General features: G+C 32.5%; 1 protein-coding gene across 1 annotated transcript in view; it reads left to right on the top strand.

Moving 5' to 3' along the window:
- The first annotated feature begins 316 nt into the window (after window positions 1–316).
- Window positions 317–13,634, top strand: part of SYCP2 (synaptonemal complex protein 2) — a 28,131-nt gene continuing 14,813 nt past the window's right edge. Inside the window, exons 1-19 of the mRNA XM_033010439.2 lie at window positions 317–342; window positions 986–1,126; window positions 1,370–1,498; window positions 2,450–2,554; window positions 3,076–3,100; window positions 4,050–4,135; window positions 5,003–5,091; window positions 5,645–5,679; window positions 6,308–6,450; window positions 6,529–6,581; window positions 7,577–7,622; window positions 7,853–7,948; window positions 8,411–8,471; window positions 8,997–9,145; window positions 9,834–9,908; window positions 10,371–10,526; window positions 11,779–11,878; window positions 12,412–12,530; window positions 13,495–13,567. Of these exons, the coding sequence (XP_032866330.1) occupies window positions 319–342; window positions 986–1,126; window positions 1,370–1,498; window positions 2,450–2,554; window positions 3,076–3,100; window positions 4,050–4,135; window positions 5,003–5,091; window positions 5,645–5,679; window positions 6,308–6,450; window positions 6,529–6,581; window positions 7,577–7,622; window positions 7,853–7,948; window positions 8,411–8,471; window positions 8,997–9,145; window positions 9,834–9,908; window positions 10,371–10,526; window positions 11,779–11,878; window positions 12,412–12,530; window positions 13,495–13,567 (1,705 nt within the window). The 5' untranslated portion in view covers window positions 317–318. The remainder of the gene's footprint in view (window positions 343–985; window positions 1,127–1,369; window positions 1,499–2,449; window positions 2,555–3,075; window positions 3,101–4,049; window positions 4,136–5,002; window positions 5,092–5,644; window positions 5,680–6,307; window positions 6,451–6,528; window positions 6,582–7,576; window positions 7,623–7,852; window positions 7,949–8,410; window positions 8,472–8,996; window positions 9,146–9,833; window positions 9,909–10,370; window positions 10,527–11,778; window positions 11,879–12,411; window positions 12,531–13,494; window positions 13,568–13,634) is intronic.

The raw sequence follows: 13,634 nt of genomic DNA, 5'->3' as shown, positions 1-13,634 counted from the left end.
CCCACTGTTGACAGTATAACTGGACATCTTCATGCTCTTTTATTGCTGAGAAATACTGAGTCTGCTATGTTCCTCTATTGCCTAAGTTGATCATTCCAACCACTCTTATTTTAAGCAATTGTTTATCCATATAATAATGTTTCCTTACATCCCCAGTTAGTTTAATTTCTTAAATAGAATCTATACTAGTGATGAAGTTTGGAATGTGTAATGTATTTTGACAGATTGCTGATACGTTTGCAAAACCACCAGTGAATTCTGTTTTGATCAAGTGACAGTTGTTCCCTTCTTATGCAGCTGAGTAGATGAACTGCAAAAATGGCAGCCAGGAATGAGATGCAGGTATGTATTTATGGACCAGAATGCAAGTATCGATTGTGTTAATTAGTAGCTTAAAGCACTCCTCCTGGTATTTAATTGCAAGTAAAATTTGCAGTGTGGCAAAGAATGTGGTAGGGAGAAGTTTTCCTTTAATGTAGGTTAATGCTGAGTAGCTGGGTAGAAAGCAAGAAGAATTTGAAATTGTTACTGATGAAAATAAATCATACGCGTTTAACATACATGAATTAATTGGGATGATATTGAAGATCAAAATACTGAAATCTGGTTATAATGGATTTAGAAAGAATCAAGTGGCAAAATAGTTGAGGAAGGCAGTAGTCCTCAAATATCTTAATATCTTTTTAAGTCATTAATAGATAACGTAGAAATAAAAAATATTAAATATACTAAGGAAGGGATATTAACACAATGGCCACATGAAAGAAAAAAAATTTAAGGAAAACTGGCAAATAATTAAAAACTCAGTGACTAAGTGTTGCATGATTATTAGATACGGTGTTCTGCGCTTCAGGTTTTACATTTAATGATTTTATGATTCGGAGTGTTTGCTTAGAATACAACAGATGATTGTGTAAAACTTGTGCTAAGTCAGTATCAATAGTAAGAACACAGTAATACAGTTGCTCTGTTTTACTGTTGACAGTTTGAAAAGTTAATTGATGAAGTTACAAGAAAAAAAGATTTCCAATTCTTGGAACGATTTCTGGCAACAGAAGACTGTGAAAATGTCTCTCACAAATGCAGCAAACAGTTTGTCAACAAATTAGACAAGCTTCTGTGTCGGGTAATGTAATCATTACATCAGAATCATCTATACTCTCATTGTAATAGTCTGAAAAAGACTTTATCATTTGCTTTGGTTTATACCAGCAGTTGATTTGAAAAACTGCAATAAGATTTAAGAATGAAATCTTTCCTTCAGGCTGTAATTAAGGTAGCTTTTGAGAAGAAAAGGACATCTGGTTAATTAAATGCACATTCTTCTAGAACTGTATGCTTAAACCTTGTGTTGTAATTTCAATTTCAGGAACTGGACAAACAAGAAATCAAAAGCATTTCCATTTTACTAAACTCTATTGAGAAATGTGGGAAAAAAATCAGCATAGCAGGAGAAGATGGGCTCCTAGCAATGATAAAATACGGTCTTATTGGAAGGATAAGTAAAACCATAAAGCATACATGAACTTCTGTAAAAAAAAAAAATAAACATTAATAAAGCATGCATAAGTAATACTTAAGTGCTGAACAGTTTAGTGTTCAATTTGGTCCTTGATTGTTTCTGAATAATTTATTATAACTGTGCAACAAACATTATTCAGATTTAAATGTTCTTTGACAAGTGGTTTCTTATAAATTGATGCTGCTCTAATACAGTGGAGGTTTTGCAAATTATGCAGTATATAATTAGATAAGCTTACAGCAATTACAATAAGACTATCTTTTTATATAAAAACCTTGCTCTACTGCTTTTGAGTCAGGAATTGGAATTTTCTGATCCAATTTACTAATTTTTTTGTTAATACTTGCAACGGCAATATTGTACCTGTTCTTTCAACAGATTATAGTGGTATTCTGATTATTTTGTGGTTATTTCAACCTACGTGAACACATTAATCATTTGTAACGCAACATAATGAATATACTGAAAAATAGACACTACTTCCTTATTGCTTTCACCAGAGATTTCACTGAAGAATATTAATGGCAAGGTCAGATGAGTGTTACTCAATTGCCTTCTCAACTGCATTAACGAAGGAAAAAAAAAAGTGTGGCAATACCTTCATGCTTATATTCACACATACAAATGCTCTTTTTTCATTCAGCCATTACCCATTTTTAGTTCTTTGTCTGTGATAGCAGATGTAGAAGTAGATCTATATATTTTTGTTAGAAAGTCAGCTACAGAAATTATTTAAGCTAGTTTGAAATAACCTACATTTGTTTAGTGTGACTAAAACAGTTCAGTCTGGTGCTAAAGTATGCTCAACAGACTGGTAACATTGCTGTTCTAATCTTTGTGTAGTCTCTATAATTTTACTTAAGTATAATACAAACTAATGTCTTTTTTCATGCTACTAAAATAGATTTTCTTTTATTTTCCCTTTACATGGTTAATTGGTTTGAAAAGGTAAAAGGAATTTTGATCCTCAGTGGAAATGAAAAGAATGAAATGCTTATAAGTCTGGCTGAAGATTTCTTCAACGTGTTGCTGGTAATATACTGATAATAAAATACATTGTGTGTATTTGTCAAAATAATTTTTACTAGTTTAACAACAAAAAGAGTTTCAAATGTATTTCTATTTAATGTCCTTCCAAATTTGATGTTACAGTGGTTTCTGAAATACAATTCTTTTTGCATAAGTAGTTTGCTTGTATTAATACTAGTTTTCTGTTCACGACTAGCATGAAGTAAAATTTAAAAAACCCAACAACATACGTGTTCAATGAACAAAAAAATTTCATCTTGGTCTAATGTTGATTACATAAATTATTGGTATGTTAATCCCAGGACCCCAAGTGTTTTCTTCTGTTCATAAAAAAGTTTGTCATTGGGGAAATAATTTCCATAAATTTAACCGAAATACAATTTTGGGAAACCACACTTGGTATTGGAAGTTGTTACTTATGTTCCTCATTAAGGATTAAATGACTAAAATCTTAAATGCTTTTTATTACGTTTATGCTGTAATATTTACAGTGTCAAAATGATGTCTTTTGTTTTCTTTTGTAGGCTATATGTGATAGCAGAGCTGAAGGTGAGCTTAAAAAAAGTGTACAATAGATATGATAGCTAAAATGTTCATAAGGAGACATTTTAAAGTTATCAGTGTTAAAATAGCTCTTAATACTTGTGGAGCCATCTTGAGGCAATGTGGTTCTGAGAAGAGCATGTATAATAAGGGTGGTACAAAGTTTCTTGGTATAATGTAAATACACCACCAGATCTATATGATTCGGCTAATAAACTGTAGCAGAAAAGGGCTTATCCTCAAGAGGGCTGTCCTGCACACAAATGACACTTCTCATTCATGTGAAAAAAATCTTGGATGTCAACTTTAATTTTGATTGTTTAATTTGAAGTTTTTCTGCTGACAGATTTCCTTGTAACTTCTGATGTCAGTAATAAAAAAGTAGGATAGTTAGTCTCCTCAGGGATGGCAACTGAACTGAGTTTTTACTAAAAAGAATGTTGTTTCTAAGCTACTGTCATAGCTCAGCATAGCACAGTAGTCCTTTATTGACCTTGTTATCATAAGTATCACACTGCTCTTACCTTTCAGTATAGCACTAGGTAGAAAGTCAATACAGAATATTATGCTGTCACAATCAAAATGAAAGATTCATTTCCTCGTCCCTGGGAAGATAAATTCCAGGGTCTGAGTTACATCTCAGCTAAGTTATAGAATTGATCTGATTATATTTTTAAAATAATGATCTCATGCCCAGGGCATTTAGGCAGTGATGCACAGGAATAGAAACATCATAAAGAGCCATATTTACTATAAGTACTATTCTGTTTTGCATTTAACCATGATGCTTAAGATGTTGGTTTTTTTTTTTTTTTAAATATCAGTGACCCTGTATGGAAAGGAAGGCATACTATGTTTTATTTCTAAATGAAAATGGATCTTTTTCTAAATGCTGATGAGGGGCAACCTAATACACTCTTGATAACTCTTAATTTATTTTTTTCCTGTTCATTAGGTAAAATTAAAATACTAGAAAACTTTCTTCTGAGAACATGTACCCTCATCGCTGATGTAAGAATTAATATTTATGTTCAGCATGAGGTAAACATTCATCTTTCTAAGCAACAGTTTTCTGGTTAGTGTTTTAACAGACTTTGTGAAGATAGTAATTTTACTGTACAGATGCCCCCCCCAAAAGAAAATATTGTAATGCTCTAGTAGCAGAGGGATTATTTAATGTTTCTCTGGGAACGTTTGTTGTTATTTATATGTTGGGGTGACTTCTTTTTATTTTGTTCGTTTTTTTTCAGGTTACTGACCTATAATTTTTGTTTTGAACATTACGTTACAAAACAGTGGTATTAAGATTCTGGGGAGAAAGCTGTATAAAATCATCGGAAGTATTATGCCATATTACAACTGCTATAAAGAGAATTAAGATTGTTAGTTGTAAATTCTTTAGATACTTGCAGGAAGCTTGTATACCTTCTAGTATACTGCAAATTTCTCCTATCTGATTTAGTAATGATTTAGTGTCAGATGTTTTTTCCTCTCTAAAGAAAGGGAAAGTTACAAAAAAGTCATCTGTGAAAACTACATCCTCAAAGGAAAGGTTTCTCAGTGCAAATTTTAAGGTACCCTTTAGCTCAGCAATCAACTGCAGACAAAACTCTAGCTTTGACAGGTTTTTTTTTTCTATAATTTAAACCTGTAAATAAGAAGCATAACCCTTTAACAACTGATGTTCACATTAAAGCTGATGTAGTTTATTGAAATTGAGGTGGTTACATTAAGATAAATACCATTTAAGGTCAGATAGAACTCATTGTCTTTTCTTGTTTTGAAATTATTTAAGCATGTTATTTTCTTCAGTAGTATGAAATACATTACAAGGGCCCAAAGTAAGAATAACTTAAACTTTCACAATTTATTTTGTGCTTAATCTTACTCCCTTTTTTACACTCTTAGGTAGTAAGAAAACTTAATTTAATGCTAGACAACGCGCCTCGAGATGCCAGAAAAAAGCTATTTTCTACAAAGGAAATGTTGCTTGTCATGTAAATAATCTTCAATATAATTTTTATATCATTACATCATATGCATAGCTGGGAAGGCAATTTTTACTAAGGCTGTTTATAATGCATGCAAATTGGTCCCTGTTTAACTCAGTTTTGCATTTGCTATTTTGCTGCCCATAGTGTTGGCGGTGGGCATGTTTTCTCTATTCTCCATTACAAGCCTAAATTTACCTCTTCCAATCTGGGTTAAGCTTGTTCTCATCACAGTTGTCTTAAAACAAATAAATGCTTCTTTATAAGAATGTGTATTAAGCACAGTGAATCAGTCACTGGAAGGACAAGCTGTTCATGTTGGGAAATTTTTTTACATCTTTTAAAAAATAAATAGAATAAAAATTATATGTATCAGATGATTCACTTCCCCAGTAGTACTTTCAAATGTATATCATTAGCATAACACACTCACCCTTTTGAAGTCTAGTAGTTCAGTGGAATCAGGGATTTGTCTCTTTGAAAGTTTGTAATTAAATCAATTTTTCTCCTATGCTTTATGTTGCCGTCATATTTGATTAAATGTTACTGTGTTTGGCAGGAGTGACATGGGGAGGAGGATTTTGGATGCTGGAGGTGAGCATGGGACTTAATAAACAATTTAGTATCGAGGTTCTTAAAAATTACGTGCAGACCCATTAAAAATCCAGAGAAGACATTTAGAAGCTGCAGGATGTTGCAGTTACAGTCCTCTGAAAAATACAAATACTGCATGAAAGCAATCTGCAAACTGGAGTGTTTCAGATGTATGCAGTGTACGGCAAACTCTTGGAAGTTTTCAGCCCTCTTCTCTAGAACGTAGGTTTTAAAATAGCAGAAGCTCATAAGGAAGTCAGTCTTTGAGGATAGTGAACTGTTAGCCATGTTCGGTAGTACTGTAACTTCTCTCAGGGATCACTGGTATCCAATAGTTTCCTAGTTCAGACAGGTGAAAGCTAAAAACTTCTCCTGCTTATATGCCTAGTGTTGCTCTGACTTTCCTTGAAAGTTTGACTGAAATTTCATTTTGAAACGTTTTTTAGTCATCATTATTCCCTTAGTTCTTTATCTATATCCTTTAAGGGTTACATATATATATTATATAATGTGATATGTAGTATGGAATGTTCAGCAGTGCTTATACCAGTTTCCTACATAATAACATTTTTCTCACATCAGTAGTATCTTTAAAACTACTGTTCCTATAAAATGTATTGTGCTGTAGACTATGACCTCCAAGTAGCCATTACGGAAGCTTTATGCAGAATGATAGCAGAGAAACAAAGAGGACAACTGGCGTACCAGTGGTTTTCCATGGAGTTTGTGTCCAATGCATTTAAAGGAATTAAAGATTCTGAGTTTGAAACAGTAAGTCACATGAAAAATATTTTCAGGGACGTAAACTTACACTTTACAATTCTTTAACACATTTCTGTGTTTTAATAGGATTGCAGAAAATTTCTTAACCAAGTGAATGGCATGCTTGGAGACAAAAGAAGGTAAAACTGAATTTTTTAAAGATAATATATTTTCTTTTTTGGATTTTATGGCCATTTACTGGGAGTAACCTTTGTATCACAAAAACTGTTTTGGGGAAACTCTGAATTAAAATAATACAAGCAAATAAGACTAACATTGCTGTGGTATAAAGTCAAGGAACATAGCAGAGTTAAGATATTTTTAAAATATCAAAGAAATTGACTAATACCATCTTTTGGCACATTGTCACTGATATAATCTTCTCTGTCAAGATGTTAATTTTACGTAATTCCCATATTTGGAAAAAAGACAAACATAATGTACGTTTCATATTATTACCTAACAGCTTAAAGAAACTCTTTGCTAAATAAAGAACATTAATTTGAAAATAATCGTAAACAATATAAAGTATATGCTACACTTCCTTTAATACATGTTTACAAGGAACTAGTTTTTGTATTCTATTTAGTTCTGTTGCAAAATGCCAAGATGCTTGCTAATCCAATACAAACCATCTGACAATAGCTAGTAATTTGTTGGTGTAGTCCTTTATTTATTGATTTAGGATATTTACATTGAGATAATAATAAATGAGAATATCTGCTAGAGAAATAGGACATAAAAAGGAAGAGAAAATACGAGCTTTTTTCTTATCTATATGATCACATGCTCTGCATGTTACTTTTATGTCGTGACAGCAGAAATTGTCTAGTGTGTCTTTTTATCAGGTGTATATTCAATTTGAATACCATTCTTAAAATAGCAGCAGATAAGCCAGAAGTATGAATGTAGTGACAAGAGGTCTGAGACTGCTGCTTTAATTTTGAGGATGTATAAAATTTCATGTTCTGTGGGGAAGAAGTATGGTTAAGTGACTGCTTTTGTGATTGCTGTGATCTCTTAGTCTCTAAGACACATGAGTTTCGAGCTGACTGCAATCCAGTTGCTGTGTTCAAATACGTAAAATTTATTTACAGTGGTTTAGGATACTTGACAAAATATCCTTTTCTTACAGGGTTTTTACATATCCGTGTTTATCAGCAGCCCTTGATAAATATGAGGTATGTTACAGGCTTAATCATATATCCAGATTTTAATTTTGCAGCTGAATAATTTCCTTGCCTTTTAGTTAAGGAAAAATAAGGATTAGGTGAGAACATTTTTTTTTTTTTTTTTTTTTCAGTATATGTGCATGTATTTAAAGTTTGTCAAACTGTAACGTGAAGCCTGTTAGCTGGAATAAATCATTGCTCTCATCTCTTAGTCTTTTATCTTAATTTTTTTGTTATAGCTACAGATACCTTTGGATGAAAATCTTGAAGAATTTTGGGTTGATTTCAATGTTGGTAGCAGAAGTATATCTTTCTATGTGGCAGCAGATGATGCAGTAAGTTAATTTTTGTCTGTCACAGTAGATTGTTCTGAGGCAGTAGATGTGCATTCTTACAAGGGTGTCAGATTTGTTTCCACACATCAACATGTGGAAGTTAGGGGTGCATATAGTGTGGAGGGGAAAAGAAGAATTTAGATTTGGTGTACATATTTCGATTAAACAGTTTCAAAGTAATGACTTTCTAATACTGTTTGCGAGCAGTTTAACATATGCATTTGCAAAATTGCAGTTATTTTTGTAGATGAGACTCAACTGTTAGTTTAATGTCTCTACCAAAGCTCTTCCAAAACATCATTTGCTGTTGTCAGTAAAGCATATCTTCATTGTCACTCCTTGTAACAGAGGATTTACAAAGTTGAAAATTTGTCCTCACTGAATAACTTTCTAAATACTGCACTTAATTTAATTGTAATATAAGGCTTTTCTAGCTTTAAAAATATATATTTTTCACATAAGGATCATCAGTGGGAAACAGTCATTATACCAGAAGAAGAGGTAGACCTGTACAGCCTCGAAGGTATTGGCACTCACAAATGTGACCTTTTACACTAACTTGGTTTTTCAAATCTGTTAATCCTAAAGTATTGACTCAATTTTCAGCAAAGCAAGATTCCCACTTAAAATGTTACAGGTTCTGTTTTGATTAGAGATGAAATTGCATTGCAGTCACATTTGCATTTGAGGCATGCTGGTGTGATTTTTATTAAAATAACTTTAAAATAAAGTCTTAGTGCAAAATAAGGCATAAGACAATGACATAGTGTTCCTTTGAAACTAGTTAGATGTTTACAAAACTATAATTTGTCTGTAGCTATAGTAAATAACCTTCAAATAAAATTTTACAGTATATTATGAAGAATAAGTATTTCTAAAAGATTGAGTCTCGACTTATTTCACTAATTTATTGTAAGTTAGAGTGAATTAAAAAGAATATATATCTTAATAGCCAAACTGAAGAATACAAGTAAGTTTCATGTCTTTACAAACACCATGAGTTGTTAAGTTGTAATGAAACTAATTTTCAAATTTTTTTTTTATCCAGAAAAAGAATCAAAGAAATTATTAACAATCGATCTAAAAAGCCCAATGAGTGTGGGTAATCAAGAAGGAGAGAAATTTTTTTTATATTTTGATTCTATCTTGGAAATCAGAGATGTTACCAGAAAGATTTATGGATTTAGTAAATGTAAGGTAAGATTTAAACACCTTTTCAAATAGTTTTTTAATTGATTCAAAATAAAAGTCTCATTGCCATGTAAATATTGTTCTAGCTGTGATTATTGGTGTCTATTTACATCAAGAGTTTCTGATTACAGAAAAATATTTCTCCCATAATATGTTAAGCTTTGATAAAGATGCCTAATAAAGACAAGAGGAAACAGCCTCAAGTTACGCCAGGGGACGTTTAGATTGGATATTAGCTGAAATTTCTTCACGGAAAGGGTTGTCAAACATTGGGGCAGGCTGCCCAAGGAGGTGGTTGGGTCACCATAGCTTAATGTCAAGCTTTGCATATATAATTTTCCAGAAACAGAAGAACTGGATGCTTACAAATGCGGAAGTATTTCAGAAATTATTCATTAGCTGTCCCATTTTTCAGTATGTTTACTACTCAGGAATTTACTCATATAGTAAAACAATTGTAGCAAGCCATAGCTTACCCCTTACTGCTTGTAACAAACTACTTTTCCCTGAATTCTGACTGAGAAGCTCATGAGGAATGGAAGTATGAGACTGTAGAATCTATTTTTGCCCTGTAACATGATTTCAGACACTTACCATCTCTGGCTTGAGTATTTTCTTTTTGTTTTTTTTTTTTTTTTGTTTAATAAAAGTGAACAAAGCGTATATTTTACATAAACAGTTACTCACTTTGTAGGGCTTTCAAAAGAAGCAGTCTGCATCAGTTGCCAAAACAACTGTACATGTCGTCTTTGATGAAAGTGGATCACAGGTATTTTACCTCAGTATGCTGGATGGTGGTTTTCTTAGATTTTATATTTGGTCTGATTATTAGCTAATTTATGATCATTTACCAAGAAACAAGGAATTTTAAAATGCCAGTAAGTAAAGAGAACTCTAAAACTAGTAACTGGTTAAGTGATTTATAGGAAGCATGTATTGTATATTTTGGGAGATATTAATATCCAAATCATAGAATACTTCAGACAAATATACGCAGAAGTTTTTATGTGAATTGTGATTTGGTAATCCATCCTTGTTAGCAAAAATAACAAGTTGGATGCTTTCCAAACTAGAAGTATGGAAGTGCTGAAGTGTATCAAAAAATACACTGAGGAAGGTGTTATTTAAGGTAAAGAAGTTGCTTTGCTTGTGTTTCTATAAATAAAAAATATGAAACATAATAAAATACAAATGTTGTATAAAATTTTTGAAAATAGAAAATATTATATAGGTTCTGGTACCAGAAAGTCAGTTGTCACCATGTTTGGAAGAAAGATCTGAAGAAATGGAGAAACTCAGGAAGTACAAAACCCAGCAACTTCCTGGAACTTTGAGGACTTTGAACAAAAATAACAATCAAGAAAAATGCAGAGGTGGTTCCTCCAAGGTAAGTAGGATTATCAAAACAGAAAAGAACTCATCAAAAATATGTCAGTTTAAATATTCATCATATTTTATAATATTAAACCCCTGTTATTTATGGGGTTTTAATAAAATTGATTGCTTTTTCTTATGACTTGAGACTGAGCTATATGAATCCCTTTGCAAAAAGAAATTCTCATTGTTATGTATTTTGAAACTATAATAATGGGACAAAACCAAAATGCAGTTATTAAAATTCTTTATTATGCTCTGAGAATGCTCTTTAAAGTGAAATGTTTTCGAGGCATGCTTCGATCTCTTATGGTATGTGAAAGTCTAGTATAGCCTCTGGAGCCTTACTAACGATCAGCAATAGTAATAGCTGTATTTAGAGACAAGTCCTATAGGCTTGGCATTCACAAAGACTGTGAATTATGATTACAAAAAATCATGTGGTTGTCAAGAGGAATCCAGTATCATGGCTATTCAAATAACAGTTCCATGGGACTGCTCCTAGGCATAACTGATTCTCTGGTTTTAACTGAGAGGAGCCCAGTTCATTAAGCCTGGTGTTTCTTCTGCACCACAAGCACTCAGAAGTTATAAAAGTGTGATGGTTATACTGGGAATAACTACAGATATGCTAGGGATGGGGGAAAAGATGGAGCTGTGCCGCCATGTCTTCAGTGTGCAACAGGCATGCAGTGCATGTGTTGCTAGCAGTAGTCTAGTAAACATGTTCCTGAGGATCTGCTGGTTTATAGCTTATGTGATAGCTTTGCAGAAGCTCCTGGGAATTATCTTGGTTACTTTGATTGTTAACAAGCAACAGGATTTGTTCATACTTTCTTGAATTAATTTAGAAAACAACAATCACTGATCTCAGTTTAAAAACATTAGTTTTACATATAATTCAGGTATTTTGGTGAACTTTCTCTAAAAAGGCAACTGCATAAAAATCACATTACATTGATGCGTGCAGCAACATCATTCCAATAACATTGGATTCCAATAACATTCAAATAATAAAAAGTGTCAAAAGACTCTTGGAAATAGATTTTCTAAAATCTTGTGTTGTCATCCTTAAATCTGTGCATTATCACATAAAAATCACATTACATTGATGCGTGCAGCAACATCATTCCAATAACATTGGATTCCAATAACATTCAAATAATAAAAAGCGTCAAAAGACTCTTGGAAATAGATTTTCTAAAATCTTGTGTTGTCATCCTTAAATCTGTGCATTATGGTTAAGTTTTTTTCTGTTCTTCAAGGTAACTGCATCTTCTAAAAGGAAAGTGTCTGAAGCATCTGTGGCTATTCCTGGAACTACAAGATTTTCCACAAAGAGTCCACTGACGTTTGTTAGCATGTGTAAGTTTACAAGTACTTTCAGAGTAAAAATATGCTATAAATTGTCTTTGAAATACAAGCATGAACTGTGATCCTGTGCAGAGCTGGAAATGAAAAGTAGGCCTTGTAAAATCTCCCTATAAAGTGCTTTAAACTTGAAATTTTTAAGCTAGGCCACTTGCTACTGGTCCATAGGCATGATACAAGGTTGTAGCAGCACATGCATGCCAAACAGCTAAAGGCCTGTATAAAAATATATTACAATAAAATCTTTAGGTGACCAACTGTTTCCTACCAGAGCCAATCTGTAAAAAGCATTACTTGCCTCCAGACATCCACAGTCTATGGGCTCATTAACCTCCACGTAACTTAATTGAAATCACTAAAATTATAAAAGGTATATAATAAGTTTTGATATGAATACTAGACAACTTTTTTTAAGTTTATGGAATAGATGTGATCATGGGCAAAACTCTCTATACTGATGTCACAGACAGCACAGTAATTGTAATAGAAGAAATGGTAGAACTCTAATGTCACTGGTTTGTTTTCAGCCACGCCTTGTAAAGGACGATTTAAATTACCTTTGGAAATGATGAGCTCTTCTGAAAAGTCTAACAATAATGTAGTAAATGAGACCAGAACAAAGAACCTCTATCAAGGACCTACTGGAGTATGCACATCATCTGTAGCTAAGTCTTTTACTTATAATAACATTAATTCCTATTCTAATTTGTTCCTAATTCATATTTTAAACAGGTAGAGTTTTGCAGTCAGACACTCACTGTTAGAAAATAGTATGTTTTACTTTATTGCATGATGCTTTCTTGTCCTCTGGATTTCAGGTGTAATAAGTCTAAAACCAGACTGAACTCTTATAAAATTAGCTAAAATTAGCATTAACTTATCAGTTCTGATCCCAGAGTTAACTTGCTTTTATGAGAACCACTTTTCTTCCTTTGTGTATAATATGAGAACGATGTACACACAGAATCTCTAATTATGCAGTGTTGAAATACTCCTAAACATGTAATACATATGGCTATAGTCATGAAATGTTAATGTTCTTAGGATATAGCATGGTTTTAGTGTGTATTTGATTAGGCATTCACTAAAACCGAACAAAACTACATAGATGTCACTGAACTGCAGTTTTAAGTATTTTTGCTTCTGCTCCAGTCGAAAAAGACCTTGAAGTAACGTTTTTTCTGGTTCTAAATGTCTTTCTGACTCAGATTCAGGTCAAATCCCAAACTATGGGATTCTGAAGCATCTTTTAATATTGCCATGTCTTAAAAACACTTTAACATATAGAACATGTAGTTCAGAATATGTCAAGTGTTACTTTCTAGGATAGTTTTACTTCTTTTGCTTTTATGTATTACAATTGCCAGTGTTACTGTGCTTTTTAGAGTGGACGAAGATGTACACTAGACAATGAGTTTTCTGAAACAGAACAGATGATCAAGAAGCCAGATATCAGAAATGAGGCAAAAGTACCTGAAAAGGTACTGGAATCATCACTTCTATGAAATGAAAAAATATTTTATATTTTATTAGGGAAAATACAGATTTATGAGGTTATACTCTTTATAATTGTACACTAATATTTTCTTTTGGGTGTTATCTCACTTTAGCAAATGTGTGCTGACAAAATTTTAGAGATGTTAGAAGAGGCAGAAATTGAGGCCACACAAAAGCAAACTTTAGGCAAGTAATTTTACAAGTGTTGGTAGTCCTTACTTTTAAAATTACTCTAGTTTTGTCCATTTATTTG

This window comes from Tyto alba, unplaced genomic scaffold (genome assembly GCF_018691265.1).
Source record: "Tyto alba isolate M040663 unplaced genomic scaffold, T.alba_DEE_v4.0 Super-Scaffold_33, whole genome shotgun sequence".
NCBI classification, from domain to species: Eukaryota; Metazoa; Chordata; class Aves; order Strigiformes; family Tytonidae; genus Tyto; species Tyto alba.
Note: the sequence above shows the minus strand (reverse complement) of the source record. Positions and strands in the feature narration are given on the sequence as shown.